The sequence below is a fragment of the Chaetodon trifascialis genome, chromosome 17 (assembly GCF_039877785.1).
Source record: "Chaetodon trifascialis isolate fChaTrf1 chromosome 17, fChaTrf1.hap1, whole genome shotgun sequence".
Classification (NCBI taxonomy): domain Eukaryota; kingdom Metazoa; phylum Chordata; class Actinopteri; order Chaetodontiformes; family Chaetodontidae; genus Chaetodon; species Chaetodon trifascialis.
The window spans coordinates 9,395,715-9,420,189 of record NC_092072.1 but is presented as its reverse complement, the minus strand read 5'-3'; the positions used below and the strand labels follow the sequence as shown (position 1 = coordinate 9,420,189).

General features: G+C 42.8%; 1 protein-coding gene and 1 long non-coding RNA gene across 9 annotated transcripts in view; one reads left to right on the top strand and one right to left on the bottom strand.

Moving 5' to 3' along the window:
• Nucleotides 1–24,475, bottom strand: part of ptk2aa (protein tyrosine kinase 2aa) — a 56,905-nt gene that overhangs the window by 31,036 nt on the left and 1,394 nt on the right. For 4 of the 8 annotated variants that reach the window (XM_070984361.1, XM_070984363.1, XM_070984362.1 and 1 more), the window contains exons 1-6: nt 7,859–8,852; nt 6,057–6,301; nt 4,113–4,282; nt 2,861–2,948; nt 2,337–2,416; nt 1,797–1,859 (exon numbers count right to left, since the gene is read on the bottom strand). In XM_070984361.1, coding sequence (XP_070840462.1) covers nt 1,797–1,859; nt 2,337–2,416; nt 2,861–2,948; nt 4,113–4,282; nt 6,057–6,301; nt 7,859–7,982 — 770 coding nt within the window. In that variant the 5' untranslated portion in view covers nt 7,983–8,852. Of the gene's footprint in view, nt 1–1,796; nt 1,860–2,336; nt 2,417–2,860; nt 2,949–4,108; nt 4,283–6,056; nt 6,302–7,858; nt 8,947–11,657; nt 11,685–17,183; nt 17,423–24,475 lie in introns of those variants that run through there. The other 4 variants (XM_070984365.1, XM_070984367.1, XM_070984368.1 and 1 more) reach the window with 4 other exon arrangements.
• Nucleotides 22,403–24,475, top strand: part of LOC139345627 (uncharacterized) — an 86,408-nt gene continuing 84,335 nt past the window's right edge. Inside the window, exon 1 of the long non-coding RNA XR_011603218.1 lies at nt 22,403–22,440. This is a non-coding gene — a long non-coding RNA (uncharacterized lncRNA). The remainder of the gene's footprint in view (nt 22,441–24,475) is intronic.

Below are 24,475 nucleotides of genomic sequence, written 5' to 3'. Positions count from 1 at the left end.
TATAGCATTATTATAGTGTGTGGTGTACACCAGGGTTGGGATTTCAATTGAGATGGTGTTGAGTAAGTTGTAAATCACAGAAAAAATGCAATAAATAAACTTTTGGATGCTGCCTTGTGGTTGTCTAAAGTGCCAGACTTGCCTCAGCTTAAAAACACACACACATGCAAATACTATTATTTCGCTTGGGGTTTTCCATCATCATGTCTACGAAAGGATAACTTTATGAAACATGCTGTCTGTCAACCCCGAAAACCTCGAAGCAACGTCTGTCACAGGAGCAACAAAAAGCACATGAAGCGAAGGACACAAAGAACGAGCCCTGACAAAGGCCCGCTGATTACACGCTTTGCATTAGCTCACAAACCAAAGGACTGGCGCCAGCTACAGCCAGCTGATCTCCAACTTGCACATATGTTCACTTCATAAGAGGAACTATGTAGGCAGTTTGTCCTTCTAAACAATACAACAAATCCAAACAACATGGAAATGCAAACAAAACAAACAAGCCTAACATTGTCACACTAAAGGAAATCTGCACATCTTATTAAATATTTGGGGGAAATAAAATGAAACTGTGAGTCTCCTAATAATATCCAAGATGTTTCCTGGAAAGAACTATGTAGCTGGTACAAATATGGGGGAAAACAGAGACAGTGTTCAACTGGCAGATCAACTGGCACACTTCTAATTAATTCCAGCTAGCGTAAAAGGGATGGGAAATTAAAGCTCCTTCGAGGAAACGCTTGGAAATAAAGCTTTTATATGTGCTCTTTTGCTACTCGAAGAATAAATAGAAAAGCAGAAATGACAAAGATGAGATAACTAATGTGTTACACTGAACAAACAAGTCTCTCACTGGTTTCTCCACCAGCAATTCAAAATGGTCAGTGGCCATCGTTAAGCGCAGACTGCAGCCAACAGTGTCAGACGGCAAAATGTATGGGCGGCGATCCACCACAGACACTGAACAGCAGCCCTGACAGCCAACTGTCAGCATGGTGTATCAAAGCCCCAACAGCCCTTTCCCTCTAACTCTCGCGCAACATCTTTTTCCAATCAGCAGAGAGGCGGACAGGGAAAGAGAGAGGAAAAACAAGAGAAAAAACAAAGAAAGGAAGCACACAGACAAACATAGACTAAGAGAACTTAGAGAAGAGAGAGAGAGAGACAGACAGACAGAGAAGGACTGAGAGGATGAAGAGGAGAGACAAAGATGGAAAGACAGTGGGCATTCTTCTCGGTTAATTGGAGAGCTCGTTAGGCTGATGGAGAGAAAGAAAGACTTCACTGGAAGAGGGTAGCTCATTAGAATCAGACCGCGTTAGAGCCAAGCCTCGTTAGGACCAATGTCCTTCATCGACATCCATCTACCAGGGAGCAAGCTCCAGAGCAACATAGATAGAGCAGCCAATCGCATACACAACATACATCTACACAAATTAAACACAGGTGATTGGGTGACTGACAAAACGCAGTTTTGAAAATGATTGTTGCTAGACCAAATGTAAAAGCATGTCAAATCACAGCTGGACTGCAACAAAGTTAAACAACAGTTTTGATTTCTAAATGTTCCCAGACTTATGTGCAATTCCCAAACTCTTGCTGAGATCCTTTCAACTGTTTAACACTTACACAGATTTCTAGGAAATGCACGAGGAACCATGTACCAAAAACTGAGACACTGTTGTTTTTCTGTTATTTCTGCAGGGTTACAAAATATATTTCCAGGTAGAGGGAGGATGTGATGTAACGGAAAGGTTGTGAGTTGGGCTGAAAGTGAAGAAAATACTTACTCAAGTAGTTCATAGTTGGATTTCTTGTCCAGGGCGTTTCCTCGCATCTCTTTGAAGAACCTCCTAGAATTGAAACCAGCGGGACACAGAGCGAGAACAAGGTCAGATCCATTCACTGCAGGCACACCCGCGGTAAAGGCCCTGCTCGGTGCATGTGTACCAAACACAGTTCAGGCTGAGTGGAGATTTATGGAACAACTTCGCCTACTTTCAAGTGCACAAAGGAGGTCAAAACTCCAGCATTTGTAGTACGAAGTAAGCTTTATTAGACCTACACATTTTGGGCTTATGGCCTGTGAAATGATGATTTGAGGGCTTTTATATTAGTATGAGACGTAGGTGTTGCTTTGAATAATGTATATTCACAAATGCTGCCAAGAGGGACCAGTGTTCATGTCCAAACAAAGCTTTGTTTATGTAAAACGCAATTTAATATAAAGAATTTCAGCTGTTTGAGGTATTACAACACACTGTAGCTTTAGGTTATTCATGGACAAAGTCCCGAAAGAGAGACACTGGTTTGCAGTGAGAGCTTCCCACCTGATTTCTAGACAGCCCAGTTTCAGAGCTACATCTTGTTCCACCTGATCCCCGATCTCTGTCATGTAGTCATTCTTCACCTACGGGACACAAAATGGTAAATGGCTTTATCCTCATTCATGCATATACAAACTGGCTAAAAAGCTACCACGCAGGGTGCCAGCCTGCCCATGGCCAGTGTCAGCATCTCGCACAAGGACACTTCAACAGGCAGACAGGAGGTGGAGATTGAAGCACCAACCCTGCGATCAGCAGACAACTCGCTCGACCTCCTGATCTACAGCCATTCCACAAAAACATGCTTATTAAACAGATTTTTCTCGACAAATTACATATGGCAAGCCATCTACCACACACATACACACATGAATGCACGCCCCTTGTGACCTAGATTACCAAAAGGCAAACACACACGGTATTTAAGCAGTGCCTTATGTCTCAGTATTGACAAGCTGCTGGAAGAACATAAAATATGCTTGTGTGTGGGTGCCTCTGTGTGTTTGCATGTCTGTTTGTGTGTATACCTGGTGGTAGAAGCAGTTGAGTGTAGGTTTGTCTTCTGTAAATTGCTGCAAAAAGCCCTTTGGAAGATACCGGATCCTTAACTCATACCTTCAGAGGACAACAAGAAGGGGAGAGTGAGTGTGTTATACAGCAATAACATTTTCCAACACGTCACAGCTTCTACATCTACTGGAGAGAAACGCTGGGATAAAGTGATATGTTTTTGAGACGCCTTCTATATGGTAAAAAACATCAGAGTTTAAGGATATTACATCAAGTGCAGAGGAAAGGCAAGGACAAGAATGAAGAAAGTATGCGGAGAAGGTGAAGAAGAAAGAGGAATGGAGGAGGAGAGGGGAGAGAAATATAAAGAAGGAGGTGAGGACAAAACTGATGCACAAGAGTGCAAATGAGAAGACTGATTGCGAGGTCTATGGAGAGACAGGCAGAGATGTTGACTTAGTCAGACAAAGCAGACATCTGGTTCTCTCTCTTTTTATGTCCACAGTGCAAAAGGTCTCCACCTCATAATAGCATTAACACCAAGACGGCCACAATAAACGTAATATATACCAGTGCATTAGCATCCAAACTGCCAAACCACCACAAACACAAGGTCTCCCATCACCATAGAGCAGACGGGCTGCACTATTTTTCATGCACTGTTTGCAATAAATCACTTCTGCTACTTTGGTATACAATAGGACAGACTGCTGAAGAGACAGGGACTTTGACTACATTTACAAGGCCAAATAAGTCATGTATAATCTCCAGGAAACTGGTTATGAAGTGTAACGTGGCAGCTTGCACACACCTGCCACAGAACCTGAAGTCTGTGGATTATAATTTGTGACAGCTAATAAATTAAGGGCACCCACTTCACTGTCTGGTAAATTCTTGACATTATAACAGTTTCACACCTCAGGTCACACCAGATTTCACTCCCCATTCTATGAGGAACAAGACACATTTTAGTCTAGGATCTCAAAAGATGCTGTTAAGAAGATGTATAATGTACAACTTTGTGGACCGCTGTTGTCTGATGCCTCAAGTTTATGCTCACAACCCTCCTCACACTGCTTCCTGTCCACCTTAGCCAACCAAATCACTGAAAAACAGCAGCTCTGTGTCAGACATGGGCTGTATTTGCAGCCTGACATAGTGAAGCTTCAGCATACTGTGTTTAGTGTAATCTCTGATATGCGACATTGGCACAAAGACAACTAATCAAACACACTGTTCAGCAGACGACACACACTCTTCTTCTCTCACCTCCACTCCTCGTTTGGTCGAGCCTGCTCGTATTTTTCTCTGACGTGGGACACGCCCATATCGGGGTGGAGCCAGTGCACCTGGTCTCTGGATTGGATGTTGCTGAGACGCAGTCCGAAACAAGACGTCCAGCGCACTTTGTGGATGTCCAGAATTTTCTGGATGATTCCCTGGAAACAAAGAGGGGACAATTTTACTGTTTTTTCACCAACGTCCCCCTGCACAGTTGCACTGCTAAATTGGGCTAAACTGCGAAGAATCTTCCCCTTCATCTACAGTAGTGTCCTAGTTGTGCTGGCCCAACACATGTACATCAGTGTGGCTAGCACTAAATAAAACAAAGATGCCCATTAGATAAAAGCAGTTTGCCAGTCTGTAAAGAAGTCAGGCTGCCATACCTCAGTGTGCCAACTGTGCCAGCGTTTATGTTTGGCCTTTTTTACATCAGGCCAATGAGGGCATGAGTGTATCCATGTGTATGTGCGTGTGTAGGTGACTTGAAGCGATTTAACATGACATTCCCACCCAAACAAGTTGACAGACATCATACACACACGCACCATGATGCTCACAGCACCATGTGTGTTGCCATATAAAATGCTAGGGGGTCTGACCCAGATACTGAAGGAGAGAGTGAGGAGAGGACAGCAGAGGAGAGGAGGAGAGGACACTTGCAGTGATGTATCCGGTATGACCACTGAACTTTTAGCAGTGTTAAGTAGTTTCTGCATCGTGAGAGTGGATCTAAAAGCATACTGCCAAGTAAACCTAGACTGGTGCACTCACATACACACAGACACGCAGACTGTGCCCCGAGGGGATTATATATTTTTCGAGCAAAATATTCTCAGTGTGCTGAGTGTCCTTTATTGGAGCAGACAGCTGGGACCTTGAGCTGAGGACAAACAGTAAAAATCCACCTTTGAAACTGCTGCTGGGGGTAAACTGCAGCATATAGCGGGTGGAAGCAGTGTCATGAAAGTATTTCCACTGTGAAGGTTGTATTGTTCAGTTTCAGAAGAAAAAGGCTGCATTTTCTGGTTAGCACCATGCATCCTGAGCAGGAAGAAAATCAATGATGAATAGGTCCGTCTAACAAGTATCATCTACGTAATTAAAACCTGATATAGTTTATTCTTCTGAGCCATAGAGCCATATTCATAGGAGAACCAATGTGTATTCATCCACATCTGAAAATAGTCCCCAGCAAATGCAGTAATTACTCATGTTAGCTAAAAATAACAGTGCCCAGCTGTTTTAGGAACTTACTCAGAGCCAAGCCATTAGCATCGTTAGAGAGGCTACAGATGGCAACGTCGCTCTGCCACTTTGGCTCAGACTGAAATATCTCAACTATTGGATGGATTGCCTTGAAATTTTGAACAGACATTCATTGACCCCAGAGAATGAGTCCTAATGACTTTTGTGATCCCCTGACTTTACCTGTAGCGCCACCATAAGGTTGACTGAGATAATGTTTCAACATCTCCTAAACGGACTGCTGTGAAATTTGACACAGGCATTCATGTTCACCATAGATTCATTTGGTGATGCCTTCTCATGTCTCATTAGATCAAAACATTTTACTTGTCCAAAACTTTGGTTTAGGACAAATAACCACAAAACTAGTGACAATCTCATCAGCTTCATCTGACGAGCATTTATCTCAAACTGCCACTTTGCCTAAGTGCAGCCTCACAGCTGTTAGCGTGGCTGCAGACACTTTGTCTTGTTTAAAAATTAAGCTCTGTACGTGTGACCCATTTTTTAGGATTTATATCTTCAGGAGGAACAAATGGGCTTAGGGAGACACGGAGAGGGCAGGAAACATGGAAAGCAACGAGAGGCAAACTGATGGTCTTTTCATGGTATTTTTTGTCAATGGGGAGAATTTAAGACTGTAGAAAACATACATATTCAGTAAGAGTATGTGTCTCCTCTTACCCTGACATCCGTTGCATCTCCATATCTGATATTGGAGGACCAGCAGCTGTTTTCAGTGTTGGTCTCAAAGTGATGAAAGACTTTCAGAACCCTGTCCACGGAGCCGGCTATGGTTCGGTCGGACCCCCCAGCGCTCAGCCGTGACTTGGCACCTCCCAGGAGGGTATGGTTCAGGTTGGGGTCCAGGTAGGCTGTCGCCATGGTTTTCCCTGCTGACACTGCTGCTGCTAGGTGTCTGTCATATTCTGGGCAAGAGAAAAGGGCAAATCAGACATTGGTGAAATGAGGAAGAATAAAGAACAGAATCAGAAGAGACTAAAGGACATTTTTTAACTTAATCCCTCCCATGAGAGTTTAGCCTGTAAGCAAACATTCACTATTGGCTCACATACACATACATGGGAGAGGTATGAGGTCTATTTTCATCACCAAATTATCTGCTGATTTTTATCTTGATCAACCAATTATTCATTTAGTTAATATCCTAATGCTCAAGGTGACATCTTGACATTACTTGTTTTGTGAAACAAACAGTCCAAAACACACAAATACTCCTATTGCCAATTCATTTTCTGTCAGCTGACTAATTGAATAATCGATTGTTTCAGCTCTACATAAAATTGCTTGTTCTTATATATGAATTCACTATAAGACAAAGAAAAGCAGCAAATGCTTACATTTAGGAAGCCTGAGCAGCAAATGTTTGGCATATTTGCAAAAAGAAATGATTGAAACAAGCCATCCATTATAATAGTTTTCAATTATCAAGGAATCCACTGATTGTTTCACCTCTAGTTTGTATAGTGTAATAAAGGACTGATATGTTTTCTCTTTCTCTCTGCTGTCAATAACAGACTAATGCACGTGGACTTGGCTCCTGCTCTCGTCTTACTTGGAGTGAACCTTGTACAGCGAACGTTTCTTATATGACGCTCTTCGGCAAGATGAAAAACACTGAACAATGAGACACCAGAGAGAGAAATATGTGCAGTCAGGGTCAAGGCTCGCTGTGTAAGCACCTGTGTCTATAACACAAAGAAGACAATGCACCTCAGGCTGACGTTCTTCCTGAATAAGAAGCCACGACATTGACACACATCCTGGAATTTCATGGCAACTTGATCTGGGAATGCCCGACAAGAAGTACGTCCTCTCGCCCTGTGCGTATGAGTGTGAAAGACGTGTGTTTTGTTTATGTGTGTGTGTGTGTGTGTGTGTGTGTGTGTGTGTGTGTGTGTGTGTGTGTGTGTGTGTGTGTGTGTGTGTGCTGTTGTAATCATGACTCTCTGTAGAAACAGATACTGAGATCTCTTTCACTCTCTCTTTTTCTGCTTCCCTTTCGGCCCGTGCTTCTCCTCTCTCCTCCATTAAAAGGAAAATTGATACTTTCTAGCAGGTAATTACACTTGAGAGAGACAGACCGGGAGAGCGGATACACACAGAGACACACACACACAACTCAGAGGAAGGACTGCAAAGCTGTTGAAGGATATATCACAGTAAGATAAAAAAAAAGTGCTCTGATGTTACTCTGCCAATTTCAGATGGTGATGACTTTTATATCAACAAATCACCCCGATGGATTTCAGCACTTTAACCTGCTTCTTTATCTATCCATCTTGCAGGCATACACATACACACACACACACAAACACACACAAACACACACACACAACTTCTGCAGAGCAGCAGCTTTGGCTTTATACCAAGTCAGTTCCCATGGAGTCAGATGTCACACTGCGGAGGGGCTTCATGCTACTTGTGTTTGCATTTGTGTGTGTGCGCGAAGATTTCATTCATACCTCTGTCCCAACACATGGGGAAGGGGCTACAGCCGCTCATTGCCATGGAAACACATGTCTGTCCCTCTCTGTGTCTGCCTGCACCGAGGACAGATAGACAGCTGGCGGTCTCGCAACCACGCATCACACACACTGAACGTCTCGTGTGCAGAAGTTAGATAAATAAAACACACGCACACCAAGGGCCTGACACAATTGCGAGAATGCTAAAACATACGCATACACACACATGCACACACAGTCTGTCTCCCAGGCAGAAATCTTTGTCTCCAGCTTTTGTCAACAGCTTCGTTAGCCAAGAGTTACTTCCAGAGGGGTAACAGCGGTAATCCTCAAAAAGGCCAATTTTCTGCTCGGTTGATGCTTGAGCGTAAAGATGCTACAGAAATCACATCAACAGGAAAGCATAAAAAAAATCCCATCCTTCTGAGAGTTTCTTCTTTGCCAACTCTTCCTGTTATCCAAAGTTGCACAAGTCAAGAAGAGATCCACAGAGAAGTAAAGTTAGTTTGATCCACAAACTTCTTTTTCTCTCCACCTCTAAATTACTCCTCAGTAGACCCTCTCTGATGACAACACACTGTTTGTTTTCTGCCCAATTTCTGCCCCATGCCTGCACTCCATAGTTACACAGTTGCTGCGGAAGAGTCAAGCGACCATCGCTCAGGAGAGGATTCGGTTTATTTCACTCAGTGGAGTCCCTCTGACGGTGAGAAGAGTGTTCCTCCTGCAAAGGTTCACAGCCAAATCCAGCTTCAACAGTGTTGACCCAGCGGAGACTCAGTCAAGTTAGCGGTCACAGAGCAGGAGAGACAATTACTGTGCTCAGTGATATACAAACAGAAAGTTATCTTCTTCTCTTGGAAAAAGAAAGTGAGAGAAGAGTTAGCCAGAAAAACATAGGAAGCAGAGACAGCGGGGCAGAGAGCGAGAGAGAGAGAAATGCGGCGATTGTCTCAGGATGAATGAGAGGAAAACGAGGACATAGCAGCACAACTGAAAGAAAGTTGAGTGGGGAATGAGAGAGATCAAGAGAGAGGGGGCTGCTGGAGAACCGGGAGGAGCTAGAAACTATTAATATGCTAATCTCGCTAGTCTATGGTGCTCAATGAAAAAAAATCCCTCCCACTTCTGTTTATTAAACTGACCTCAGAGCAGCCCTCATGTTGTACCATTATTGCAACAACTGCAAATGCAAAGCAAAGGAAGACAACAAATATCATGTAACTACTCAAAGATACGATCACCAGACACATCTACAGTATGTCAGTCACAGCAGTCACTGTTATCAGAAGCCCAAAAACACTTTAGATCTTCATCATCCTCCCTTGTACACTCCTCCCAAAGCACATATGAGGCTGAAAATCTCCACAGTGTCCACTACTTCATCATTCAGCTCTAAGGTGAACTACCAGCATCCCCTGAGCTCTACTCTTTCCAGTTGTCCAAAAATGGACAACTCAGCCAACCCGGATAAGGAAATTACCAGAACATGCACATCTTTCTTTCTAACAAAATGCTGTGAACAAAGAATAAATGCATCAAAAGAAAAATGAGAATAAAAGAGCACTTTTGCTAACACAGATGTTGCCCTGTCCGTGCCCAGCCTGCGAACTAACAGCAGCGTGCCAACCCATCCACCTCCAGACTACAAGGTCTCAATCAATCACACTTCAGACTGCACATTCAAAGTCATTCAGCCTGTATCTTAGGGGTCATACACTCTCTATCTCTCAAAGTGCTCGAGGTGCTGCCCCGAAGGCTCATCTCCAAGGCAATGTGCCTACAATATCCTGCAAGTGAGTGGCACCTCACTCTGTGAGTGTTACAGCCGGCCAGATGCCAGCCTCCATTAATCAAATGGACATTTATATGGCCGAACACGTCCTCCACTGGAGAGCTGAACAGACGAGTCACTGAACACACACACTAACACAAACGCTCACAGAGAAGTCACAAACTTGAAATCCTAAAGGTGCCTTGTGTGTGTGTGTTGGTGCGTGTGTACATGTGGCTTTCCTATAATGTGTGCTCTAATTCAGGCACTGGCCATTGTTATGAAAATCTGGTGGGAGGAGGGGGTTTTAGTTGGGTGTTCGTGTGTATGTGTGTGTGTGTGTGTGTGTGTGTGTGTGTGTGTGTGTGTGTGTGTGTGTGTGTGTGTGTGTGTGTGTGTGTGTGTGTGTGTGTGTGTGTGTGTGTGCGTGTGTCTCTGCACTATTGAAAGCCTTTTGTGAGAGGGCCGGATGTTGCCATGAATGGGAAGCGCTCTTTTGGGACTGTGCCAAAGTCTCTCTCTCTCTCTCGCTCTCTCTCTCTCTCTCTCTCTCTCTGTCTTTCTCTATCTCGCTTTGTGTTTATGAACATATAATTATTTCAGCAGGGGAGGAAATCACAACACCCACCATCTACTGAACGCAAATAGACATTCAAAAATTCAGGTGAAGCACAGAACTGTAATATGTTTTATCAGTGAACAATTAATGTGCTCACATTAGTGCCTTGAAGAAAAAATTCAAAGGCTACTTGAGTGACAAATGGATTTTAGATGGAAGCAGCTTTTTCCTGCTGGTAATCTGCATCATTTCCTCACATTACTACATTACTTTTTTGTTTTTTTAAACCTTTACCACCATCATTCACAGTCACAGCACCTTTTACGACTGACAAAATCAACTTTACAGCTCCATCCATTAGTCTGTAATACAGTAATGATGTAGTAATTAAGTTCCATTGTTCTTTAAATATACACTTAACAATGTCAAACATATTCTAAAATTAACATGCCACATAAAACTTGATGGTGCAGTGAAAAGCACCTAAGCAAACAATATGAAGACTGTGGAGGTATTGCACTGATCAAGACCCCACACCTGGAGGTTACCGACTAAGGCACGAAGGAACCGAAACCTAAACTTACAAGAAAACAGTCTTTTAATTAAGCCAACAAACCCACAAAAAAAACCCCGAAATTACCCTTAAAACATCCTGTCCAACTCTACATCTGTATTGACAATTCCATTGTTATTACCTTGCTTCCTCACAGCTGGCAACAATTGATGTGAAACACATTGGCAGTGGACAGTATGCTGTGCATGGAAGACAATGTCTGAAGAATTCATAGTTGCAGGAGCGAGGCCTTTTTTAGGGCATGATGCCATGACACATAAACATTCAAAGGAAACAAACATACCCTCAGGGTTGGGAGTTAAACTTGGACTGTCTTCAAGGAACATATTTTTTTCTTAATCTACAGTGTGAAGATTACAATTAGTCACACACTCCAAATGGAGCAGTGCTCACTCTCTTCCTCACCCCTGTCTCCACTAATAAAACCAACACCTTCACACACACACAAACAGTCCCACGCTGTCTGTTTTCTCCCTTGTTGTCTCACACACTCACAAACATGTCTCAAAGAAAATTGTGCAATTAGTGTCTCTTCTCATTAGCACCAACACAGATTATTAGCACCTTGAGCTCCTGAGTAAAACAGTTTGCTTCTCACATGCATGTACAAACTGTAACACAACACATACCCCTATTCTTATCACTCATATGTGATGTATAGGATAGCAAACTGAGGTAGACTCAGTTGTGATGGCGTTGGCTTGTCATCACATGATGACAGCTAAGCCAACTGAACGGTCCTGAATGGAGTTTCACATTCATACTCCTCCTCTACTCCCTTTTAGGGACCCCTTGTGGTGACCTGACCACACTTGAGCTGCTGCAAACTGTGTATGAGTGAGTGAAGCAGCTGAAAGATCATCAGCGCTGTACGGGGTCGGCCACTCACCTGTGTAGTAGGCAATCCTGGAAATATCTGAAAGACAAACAGAAGAATAACTTTAGTCAGTTAAATCATGAGCCAATGAATACAGAAATCATCAGGTCAGAACAAAAATGAAACTGAAATGTATTGAGTCCCACAGGAGGTGTTCACAGCTGTGTTAATAAATGTCATTTGCAAAGGGAATGCCTGTGTCTGCTGCACAACATTTGTCAAATTTAACAGCTTCAGTCAATATCCTGTTGACTCTTCGACAGGATACTGATTGATTTTTTTAGAATCAATATCCCATTGTTACATGATTTACCCCCACCATAGGCTGGAGGGTCACTGTTTAAAAGAGCAAACTGGGACATGCTGAGGAACAGATTTGCTGTTCATGGCTTCCTGCTCACCAGCTGTGAGGTGAGGACGTTCTTCTCTATCTTCTTGCCTTTGTTTGCAACACAACGTGGTTGCAGAGTTTACAGGTTTCTGAACACAACTGTGCAAAATCCTTGAGTTTTAAAGCTGGCTTAAAGGGGCAGTCCTTCTCTATTATTGAGTGGCTAGGTACGCTGAACTGCATCGATACTGCAGCTCCCAAACCCTCACAGGAAGCCCAGGAGAAGCATTTCGAAAACTTGACACCCAGTTAGAGCAGTGATAGGGCTGTGTGCAGCAGGAGGTCAAGAGGATAAGTGCCTAAGTGCTTTAGACACTCTGATGTATACACATACACACACATGCAGGGTGAAATGACAGCAGGGGTTGTCAACAAAAATGATGTAATGGTAAGAAGAAAGCCCACAACCCAAAAGGAAATACCAACAAGGTGACTCATGGTGTGTCTATCGACAAACCCTTTGTAATATGAAACCAGGACCCTACAGTCAGTTGGGGATGATAGTACACATATTGTGTATGTAGTGTATAGTATATAGCCATCATGTCAAATGATGCCATAAGATAATATGGGTCAACAATTTCATTATAGTCTAATTCTTATTTTACAGTAGTCAAGTCAAGTCAGCATGCTGCTATAATAAATATTCAGGCTTTTGTAAGACTTTTTTGTGCATCGTCTCCAGGTTTAAACACAACGATTATAATACATTAGTACAGCACACCCTGCTGCTCCTGTCTTAATGTGTCTATAATGACATTTACAGCAGATAGATCTGAACCCTACACACACCATCTGTCCCATGGACGCTTACTCTCCACTATTTGTCTTTCCCTGTCTCTCTTGTAAGAGTTCAACGTAAGTTAAGTGCTATGTAGCCTGGCATCAGCAGCCAAACTGGCATTGCTACAGTCTAGACTAAAAACCATAGGAGACTGTGGCCTTATCTTGTCTGACAAACAAGATTAGACAGCACCTGGAGAGCAGGAAGAAACATACTGCTGTCTTTATACAAATAATTAGTTAAAACACGTGATTTTTTTTTTGTGTGATTCATGGCATACAATTCACTGATTTGAGTCATTAGCAACACTGTGTTGAAAAGTGTTAACTATAGCTCGCTATGTAATCTTTGTCTCCACAGAATATCCTGCAGGAGTGCTAGCATGGTGCTAATTATATACCAGTCTGTTTAACAGCCTCCACTGCACATATATCAAAGAGGGCCATGGGTCTTACACACACACACACACACACACACACACACACACACACACACACACACACACACACACACACACACACACACACACACACACACACACACACACACACACACACACACACACACACACACACACACACACACACACACACACACACACACACACACACACACACGTAGACTGGCAGGCGGCCCAAAACACCTGCTCCTCAAGCTGTTCTCAAGAATCACACACACAGGAGAGGAGAGGAGAGGAGAGGAGAGGAGAGGAGCGAGGATCCAGAGATACTGCTGTCTTTCCTACAATTTATTTAGCATATGTTGTCAAATTCGTGTTGTTCAAGGTGAGCATGTTGCAGAAAGTCCCCTCAGTTACTTCAACTGTCTTCCTACAGTGAGTTTGTGGCATACACAAGCTATTGTGGAGTGGTGACAGCAAAATAAATAGAGGAGTTCTGGCAGCACATAATCTCTTAAGCCAAAACACACACATTGCCCTCAGAATTACAGCTGAAAAGGAATGACAAAAGAATCGCTAAAATTTGGATTAATGTCACCACATCATAAATTTTGTCTGCTAATTCACAGACACGCTGCTTCTCTCTTTCATACCCGTGTCATGAGCCAGCCTTAGCACAGGTAAGTATTACTCTGACTCAGCTGTTATTACTGTACACACTGAAAGTCCACAAAGACAAACAGAAATCACACACATCTTTACAGATATATCAACACACACACAGACACACACAGTGTGGATAGTCTCCATGTCTACAAACTGTGTATAATTGCACGTTAACCAAAGGGTTTTGGTAACAGTAATTAGACAGAGCAATCCAGAGAGAGTCTGCTATGTAATGATGTCTAAACTACTGGTCTCGGATCAGTAGTTAAATAAAATTCACAGTCTGAGGGAGGTCAGAGAGCAAGACAGCTTTCTTTACTGCTGTTACTGAAATTAAAAGACAAAACCCTCTTAAAGTGAGCCTAAAAATGAAAGTTATTCTTTGTAAATATTAAAAAACAAGAGAAGAAGCAAAAGGTGTGCTGGAGGGAGGCGATCAACAAAATTATGATCATTTTTGTCCATGAATATTCCACTGGACTCCATGATGATATTACTAGACTTGCATCCAATATCTTAAAGTGTGAACCAAAGAATATACTAATGCATGCAAATCAAATTGAGCAAAATGAAGTGTAACAGCAAACTCTCATTATCAAAATGAAGTGAACGTCACCAGAGAAAAATACTGTTTAACACAAGTAGAACTACAGAAGCAGCTGATCGCGACTGACAACAGCTGACGTGTAGGTCGATGGAAGTCAGAGTCAGAGAAATTTAACAAACCTGCGCACAGCTCAAAGCAACAATGACAGCTCAAACTGGCCGGGGAGGAACAGAGGCAGATGTTCCCTTTTCCACAAAAAACATGAAACACTTCTCCTGCAAAAATCAGCTGAATTAACCTGATGAGAGCAGTCAGCTGTTCTGCCTCGTTGCACGGTGTCTAATGGTTAAACTTCAAGCTGGGAGGCACGCGCTTGAGTGTGCGTGTGTGTGTGCATGTGTGACCCTCTGGACAATGGGGTGTTACTGGAGCGTGCAGGCTTACGGTGCAACAACATAACCCCTGAGGCACCAATCACACCTGCCAGTCACACTAACACAATGCACAGAATCACAAACCCACACCTTGCAGTGTTTTTGCCTTCGAAAATATATTCAGCTCGGAAAGGTTTGACTTAGAAAGCGACACATAATGCGCCTTAAATTAGTGGCAGAGATTATTTTACAAAACCGACAAATCAGTGTTTTTCATGACTCAATTTAGAGTGAAAAACATATAAAACAGTGCCACGGTGGGCTGTACAGGTAATGTGCATCTTCTCATTATTCACATTCAGATAAACACCGAGCAATTATTCAAAACCTGTCACGCTATCACAAAATAAAACACACTCTACGCACACACACACCAACACACAGATGATGCACACTCCAGATAAGTCCTACACTCATGCAACATAATAAGGTCACATAAACGCCTGACTGCTCATATACATTTATCTGCAAAAGCACACACACTGTGACACACACATTCACTCGGGTGTGTGTAGTTCAGGTGCAGTGGTAAAGCTAACTGGCTTACTGGAGCGGCACGCATGTTAACGTATCACACTCAGACCAGACACGGGATGTATAATTCATCACAGCAGATTAAGGCAGAAGGAACTGGTGAAATAGCGTAAACTCTGTTTTATAAATGAATCAAAACACATCTGACATTAGTGACCAATTAAATTGCAGCCCCTGTTGTGGGTTTAAGCATGTACATACATACCTGCTTTGCAAGTGAAAACACGTTTTTTGAATAAGAAGAAAATCAGATGTAACATTAAATATTTAATTCTTCTTTGACTTTTCATGAAGGCAAACGCTTGGGAATTGGTTTACAAGGCTAAAAAGGAGCACTCTGATTGGTCAATGAACCTTGCTGGTTCAGCTCTGTGCTCTGGTAGATTAGAAGAGTACTTGCCTGTGCTAATCAATGTATAATTAACTATGGTGGAATGGAACTGCCTGCTTGAATTTCAAGGCAGGTAAAGGTGCAGCGTCTTGTGTCCATGCGTGTATGTGTGTGTACGCTTCAGGCTTCATGTTAAGCAAATTTTTATCAATTATGTACCAAGATCGAAACATTAAATACATGCTGAAATATAGATGATATAACCTAGAAACAAAATGCTGCAGGGGACTTCATGCCTACATTTACATCATACACACATACACACACGCACATTCAAATGCACAAAAATACACACTTACACCTACACACAAAGCCATGTGGGCAACGCTCTACATAAGGATGCACACTTGAATTCAAACACAACCCACTAATTTGACACACATATCATCTCACACATACTGCCTCCCTCCCACACGCACACACAGAAATGCACACAAACACACACAATTGCACACACTCCCAGGCAGCACTAACCCCCTCCATTGCACATGGACACTTCAAGTTGAAGCCTCCTACATTCAGGCAACCAAACACTTGCATGTCTGTTTTTCACATACACAATCTTTTAACATAATGGCGGCAGAACACTGAACAAGACAGAAAAACCATGAAATTTCAAGTTGTGCTGCGAGTAGCTAATTTTCATTGTCGATTATCACATTTCCAAGAGCCCACATGAACACCTTCAGTCAAATACGATAATGATATAATAATGACATAAGGATAATGACGTAAAGATATAGAGAGATGCAACAGAATTAGCACGTTTGAGGATCTAATTAGTTAGCAAAATGAGCTGTAGCAGCAACCCACTGGAGTCGTGTTTTAGTGCATTCACTTGTGTGTATTTTACAGTTCTGCCACTCTCTTCCTCCTCATTCTCCTGCTCAAGCATCATTGCTCTTACAACTTCTGCACAGCTGCATTCATCAACAATCCATTTTCCACCTTCTCGTGATCATCATCATTATGACTAAATGATGATTTAGTGCAAAAGTGCAATTACTATCAACACTTTCAATCCAGAAATTACAAACTACACTCAAACTAAACCTTTCTGATACGTACAGTAGCATGTTGAGACAGCGGCACGTACACATCTACAGCCTGCTAACAAACAATTCTTTTGAGTTTGGATGTCACAGAAGAAAAAAACAAAAACAGTTAATGCTCATTCAAACATTTTCAAAGACACACAATGAACACACATTTACACATGCAATGAAATACACGCATACATGACACGGCTTCACATGCATGCGGCCACCCACTCTCTCTCTTCCGCTCACACACACACACACACACACACACACACACACACACACACACACACACACACACACACACACACACACACACACACACACACACTAATATGTAGAAATTCTTACCATGGTATAGTCCTTCCATTTAAAGTCCCAAAGAGAAGAGAAGACAAGAGTAGAGAAGAGAGGCAAAGAGAGTGCAATCTCCCCCCTGACAGGCAGCTTAATTGGGAAAAGCCAAAATCCTGTGGTCTTTGGGCTGGCGCTGAGATGCGCTAGCCAGCTAACTCAGTAATGATGGCTAATGTCAGCTTAAGCTTACAGCCCAGCCTCCTCATCCACTTCCCGCTACTACTACAACTACTGCTACTACACTGACACACAGATGCACAGCAGCACGAGTGGGAGTAGAGTAGGGGAGGGAAGGAGGGAGAGGAGAGCAGGCAGCCTATGACTGTGGAAAGGGGGGGAGGGAGATGGAGGAGAGAAAAGGAGGAAGGAATGGGGGAGGAGGGGGAGGGGTGTCTTTGTGTCCCAGGAGAGGGTTGGAGGGGGAGAGAGGGAGCCAGATGCACAGGAGACAAGCGAGGAGGGAAAGACAAGAGAAGAGATGGAGAGAAATGATGCAAAAAAACTGGGGAAGAAGAGACAACAGTGGAAAAATATGGAAACAAGAAGAGAAAGTGAGGAGGAAATAATAAGGGGGCAAAGGCAAAGCTGAGAATGACATGAGAAGGGAGGGAGAGGAGTATGAGTTATTCAAACATTGTGTGTGTGAGCTGTGTTGCCTCTGGCTGTTCTGCCTCTCGGACACAAACGCACCCCTGCGGGGCTGCTCAATTAGTCATGATCTGACGTTCCCAGCTCAACTTTGTCCTACAGAAATCATCAATCTTCAGAACAACAAAAAAAAACGACAGAAAAATGGGAGGCACGGGGAACAACAGTCAACTGTTCTGCTGACTTTGTTTTTGTAAGTGGTGAACATTTAATCCAATTACATTGTAATCAAATCACATGCGGCGATAGCGGGAAGTAAACCCACACTAAACAAATTTTACCAGTATTTGGAAGCGGAATAGTTTACTCATCCTGTGGGCTTAAATCCCGCAGTTAATGAATTCCTATTTAAATACACTAAAAATAAGTTGAAGGAATATGATGTTTTACTGTTACAAGTTTAAATAATGACTTCTGAAAATATATATCATCATGTGCCACAGCATACAGCAAACTTGAGGCCCAGATATAGTGCACAAATGGACTCGGACGTAGTTCTGTTTATACATTACTGAGTGTCTGTATAAATGTTAACACGATTGTAGGCGTGTGTAGTTTGTGCACACCCTCTCAGACATGGGCGCATGACTACTTTTACGTTACGCAGACCCTTGCAGACGTGCAGATGCAGAAACCTGGTCTTTAGTTTCTACAAATAAGCACAGAATTTCACTTGCATGTAAAGACTTTACACAGTTTTTCTTCATTTTGTGCCAGCATGTGCAGCTTAATCATTTTCAGAGATGAGATTTTAAAGATGGGAGACATTGTTGGTAGACAAAATAGAACACCAGTTAGTATAAGTTTATCAGTTTTGTCTGGAGTCACAGAAGACTCAAAAAAAGTCAGCTTTTGAGAACGTGAACATCCTTGCCTCAAAGGCAGAAATCTGTTGTCGCTGGAACTGTCCCATCTATGGCCATATTCCACTGTTCCTGCCTGTAGATATGGACGACAAAATGCGCTCAAAGTACCATAAAATCACTTGACTGTCATGGATTCTTGATATTATGTCCAGTATGTCGCACTAAATTCATACTATACTGGCACTGGACACTCAACACAAAGCCTATGAATGAGCCCGGACAGAGGCAAGCTCTCTCTCTCTCACACACACACATACACACACACTCACACACACAAGCAAGCAAACCAGCAGACAGATAAGATGAGAGTTGTTCAGGAGGAAAGCAGATTAATGGGCCACTGGATTAGTAGGCCAAGATGTCACACACACATACACAGCCCTGAGTACGCTCTGACTCACATTTAGAAGGTGGGTCTAAGCTCTGTCCCTCCATCTCTCCCTCTGTGAATCCCTGCGCGAGTTGGTGTATTAACATCGCCCTCTAGTGGTGATGTTTCCCCAAGAGTCCTATCATCCAAGAGCAACGCTGCCGCTGTCATTTTGCATGTTTTTTTTCTGAAGCATATTTGCCACTGCGTCTGCCAGGATTAATGTGATTCTCTACTTCGCATGACCATCCAAGACATTAGCAAAACCTCACTGGCAAAACCTTCTATTCCATCCATGTTTCACTTTGGGTAAAGTAAAGCAAACAGCCACGGTAACAGAATCCAAAAATCCAACACATTCACACCAGAACAGTTTGTTTGGTTCCAGGTTCTCTATGACACTGGAACTTATTCAGAGCATAAACAAGCAGCTGATATTTAGTTAATGATATCTTGAATCAGCCTCTCCCAGGATTTCGAAACAGAAAGAAAACATTTTACAGACAGACAGACAGCCTCGAGACAATTCTTCAATGAACCTTTGTTACAGGAGTGTGTCTGCTGGTGACTAACCACACAGACGGACACATATACACACTGACACACAGGCAGACACACACTGTGGCATTATACCCGCATCTGACCTCAGCAACACTAGTTTATGGTAGCTCACCAGTCTGTGAATATATGTGTGTGTGTGATGTCATAACTATGGCTCGTATCCAGGTGTTTCACTGCTGATCTGTGTGTGTGTCTCTGTGTCTGTGTGCGCGCTTCCCTGTGATCTATTATGACTGTGTGCTTTTGTGGGTGCGTGGTTGTGCATGAATCTAGAGATGAGGTCATATGATTGGCCAAGCAGACACTGATCTCTCTCTCTCTCTCTCTCTCTCTCTCTCTCTCTCTCTCTCTCTCTCTCTCTCTCTCTCTCCCTCTCTCCCTCTCTCCCTCTCTCCCTCCCTCCCTCCCTCCCTCCCTCTCTCTCACAACTTAAACGCTTTGTGTCCAGTTTTAACCTCAAAACTCTGACAGGGCTCTATAGCCTAAGTGTAGGTTTGACAACTTTTTCAGTGAGACATGTTTAAAATGACAACATCTGGGTAAATTATACATTCAATAGTATCGAATGTACCGAAGCTCTGAAAAAAAAAAACAGATCTACAGTCAGGTTTTCTTTAACTACAGTATCACCACATACCGCCATCTTTCTATTGTTACTGGTTGAACAAAGTGCATCTGGTGTCTGAGACACATCCTGAGACATGGACAGGACCAGTAATGGGCAAAAGCAAACTACCACCATGGCTGCATATGAAGCCAGAAGACGATTCATGTCCAGTCAGTAAAGACACATTTTCTATCTACGTGCACAGATGTTTCCATGTGTTTGGGACCCTTTCCCCTTCACTCCCCCGTCCTTCTTGCCTCATCTTTATATTTCTGTTTTTCTCTGCCTTTTCTCCACCCAGCTTTCTCCTCCTCCCACCTCTTTTCTCTCTGTGTCTATATGACAAAGCCCAACAATTACTTCTTTCTCTCTCCCTCTCTGACTCACTGCAATGTAATTACACTGACTGTCCGCTCAAACACGACACGCACACACACATACTCGGAGAGAGGGGCGACTTATTTACAATATCTGTGGTTGTAATTGTTCTTTTCTAGACCGTAGTTCAGTCACTGCTTCGCTTTGAGAAAACTGAGGGAACAAGAGAGCGGCCATTAGTTTGTGGAGTCATGTCGGTGGAGTCCGGGAGTCAGTCTTATGTGCACATGCACACACACACACACACACCCATATACACATACATACACACATAAATATACACCAGAGGGAATCGCTGTGTTCCAGTTCCATTCATCACTAGTTGACATGCTGCACCAGTGACCTGCATGACAGAAGCTCGCTCTAAGTGTGTGTCTGTGTGTGTGTGTCCCTGTGTGTGCATGCCTCAAGGAGGGACAAGTCATTAACTACGATGTCATTTCCTGCCATTGTAGCAAGTTTCAGTACACACAGTAGAAGAATGCTACGCTGCACAGCAGTCCATCTATTCACAAACACACACTAAAACTGTACTAAGACCAGCTCAGAAAACCTGCTAATATATGTCTTCATTAAATTCATGCATGGTTTTAAGCACGGCTGCAGAGTCTGGATTGCTGGGACCAATGTATGTCATTTGTATGCACTATTCTGCATAACTTTGATCTCTGAAATGGCTGGAACATGTGGGCACAAGCAAATAAATGAATTCCTTTCCAAATGTTTGGAAAATCCCACTGTGGGGAGGTTGACAGCTGACGCATCGACTCTCAAAAGGCATGTCCCTTGTTATTAATACTTAATAGTACCACTATATTACAATGTTGTCTAGTGTTTTAAAGGAGCACCATGGGCAGATTTTGACCACCCAGTACAAACAGTGGATAGAAAATGAATCGGGCCTTACAGAGCTATCAAAAAATGGGATTAGAGATGCACCAATTCAATTTAGCTTTTCACGAACCAGGGTCCGATACCTCACTGTATCTGTTAATACTGAGTATTGATCCCATACTAGCGGTATATTTTTTTGTGTGTCACTAAAACAGAGCCAGCAGGCCATCGTGACTGAAAGAATGCAAATGGCAGCAGAAACACTGAATTGTTTAATGATGTTGATGAGAAGACTGGATTTAATGTGGATTGGTCACATGATGGCAGCCAGCCAATCTGCTAAATAAGGTCAGTACCCGCACTGATGCAGATTCTCCATATGAGATAGCTGCATCTCTACTCCCACCCCTACTTAATTTAGTATTAATATGGCTGACTTTCTTACAATTATCATCATTCATTGAAACAATATATTGATTGTTAGAGCTTAAAGGAAAATGATCTGAGAATGTAACTGACAGGGTTATTGACTATGACCAGGACACACACTTTTACTTTCTCTGACTGAGTAAATCTGATGTTTTCACATCACAGATGTTGAACGAAGGCCTTAAAATGTGGCCCCCACAGAGAAAACATGAGACTAATGTAGACAGATATGGAAGTTTAGTGTGACGCAGTCAAATAAGCTCTAATGAGTACAAAATATTTTCAACTGACAAAAGTAAGATAGTGTTTACTCCTGGTGGGTAAACACTGTCATTATCACAGTACAGCAACACCCATGAGCAAACATGCACACGCACAGGTACACACAAACATACAAACACACACATAAACACTCTGAGATCTGAGCAGAGCTGCTGCTGCTGAGAGGAAGAAGGCGTTTTCCTTTGGGCTCCTGAGGGACGCAGCATGCTTTAGGATGTACAGTTCGTGCTCTGTGAGTGTGTGAGTGTGTGTGTGTGTGTGTGTGTGTGTGTGTGTGTGCATGGAGGGGTGTGGGGGCTGCTTCCTGAATGCAACCAATCCAGAAGCAAAGGAATGGACCTTCATTCAGCCTCTAAAAACACACGACACACACAAACACACTCCTTTCCTTCACAGCTGAAACTACATGCGAGAGGATGCAGGGGAATAAGTCCCACGGAAGATCGAATTAATAGATCCAGGACACATGCAATCACACACACACCAGCACTTGCACAAACACACACACTCACACACAAAGTTAGTCACACTTCCCAGTGAAGTTACTGGTGCAAAACAAAGAACACCATTTGCCCGGTTCAACTGTTCATTCATGTCTTTTTTTCCTTCCTGAGGTGAGTCTGCAAATAGCATTCATTCATTTTGTGCAAGATATAAGAAAACAGCTTAGACCTCCATGCTGCTGCAAGTATTTACACAGAAAGTATGAAGCAGCCAATCACTGGAAAAAAAAAAATCAGCCACCATGTTTGCTAAGAAAACAGCAAACAACTTACTTTAAAAAAATGCTCAAACTGAAATAGAGAGTCACTATTCCAGCCCCTGAAGACGAATTACTGCATTTGCTATCATGAATTCCTCATGACACACATATTAAGGACACACATACTCTCATTCAGGACCTCTACATACCTAAACACACATACACACACACACTGCAGTGATTTCTATCACTAGTTAGAGTCATTATGAGTCACACCACATATTGCAATCTACTGACACGACAGACTGCTGGCTTTGTTACACTCTTGTCTTTTTTTCTGCAGTTTTTCTGCCTCTGCTTGCCCGTCTGTCTAGAATAGAACAAACCTGAGCAGAATACACAGTAGATGATGACTGCAAAGCATAGAAAAGTTTAACAAATGGACCTGAGCAGAGCACAACTCGCAGCAAAGAAGAAGAGAAAACAGAATAGAAACAGAAGAGTTCCCCGCAGTGTGGTGAACTGCTCTTGTAAGATCTCTGAGTGTAGTCAAGTGTTTCTATAAATACAGGCCTCCTGCACTGCTCTGCAATTTACACACACACACACATACACAGAAACACAAGCACACATGCACACACCACTGCCACGCCTGTATTAGCCTGCTGTAGACCAGCCGCAGGAAGAGTTCTGTCGGAAAGGTGCAGCTATGAACTCTTCTCTCTGTGAATGGCTTTCTTCCCACAGACTGGCTGACATCTATCACAAAAGCCTGAATTCACATCTCTGCCGTAATGCAAAATATAAAAATGCTAGAAACTAAAGTAAAAGGTCCATATCAAGAACTTTCCCCGAGCCTCATGATGTCAAACTACATCAAAACAACATTGTTTTCTGCTTGTTTCACACACACACACACACACAAGGTAATGACATGTTTCTACGTAAGATACTGGAGTACGCCACATTCATTTTGGTGCTGTGATGCCAAATGAGTAGACTGAAGCTGTAGGCCACCACATGGTTCAAACACACAGAGATGAAATTTACAGTGAGCGAGCTGAATGAACGCAGCCCGAGCGGAATTAAACACGAGCTCATCAAGTGGATAAACTAATTAGCAGTGTGAGCCTTGTTTGCTAATTCATAAATCCCATCTGAAGCCTGGAAAAAGCTCTGTGAACGTTATTTCCAATCAATTACATTCAAATTAAAAGCTGGGCGAGAAGATGTCGCTTTCCAGCTGTCAACGTTTAGCGCTGTGTGTTCGGAACAAGCAACATATGTGACAGACCATTAAAACGGGCTTGTTGTCGTGTAGGAAGAAGTGTCTGCGGGACGTCATCCTGACACAGACTTTGATCTCACCAGAATAGCTATTATTCACATGACAAGAATTTATTGTCACACCATCACAACCACCCAGTTTTGCTTGTTTCACTTCACGACAGGCCAAATGAATTCTTCAGTCAGTAACAACAGTACCAGACTGTGATACGCAGGTGCGTCCAAAACCAAACCATGACCTGAAAGAAACTTTGCATTCCCTACACTTACAGTCCTGGTTCACATCAGAATAAAAAGGTTCAGCTTGTCCACAGAATGGCA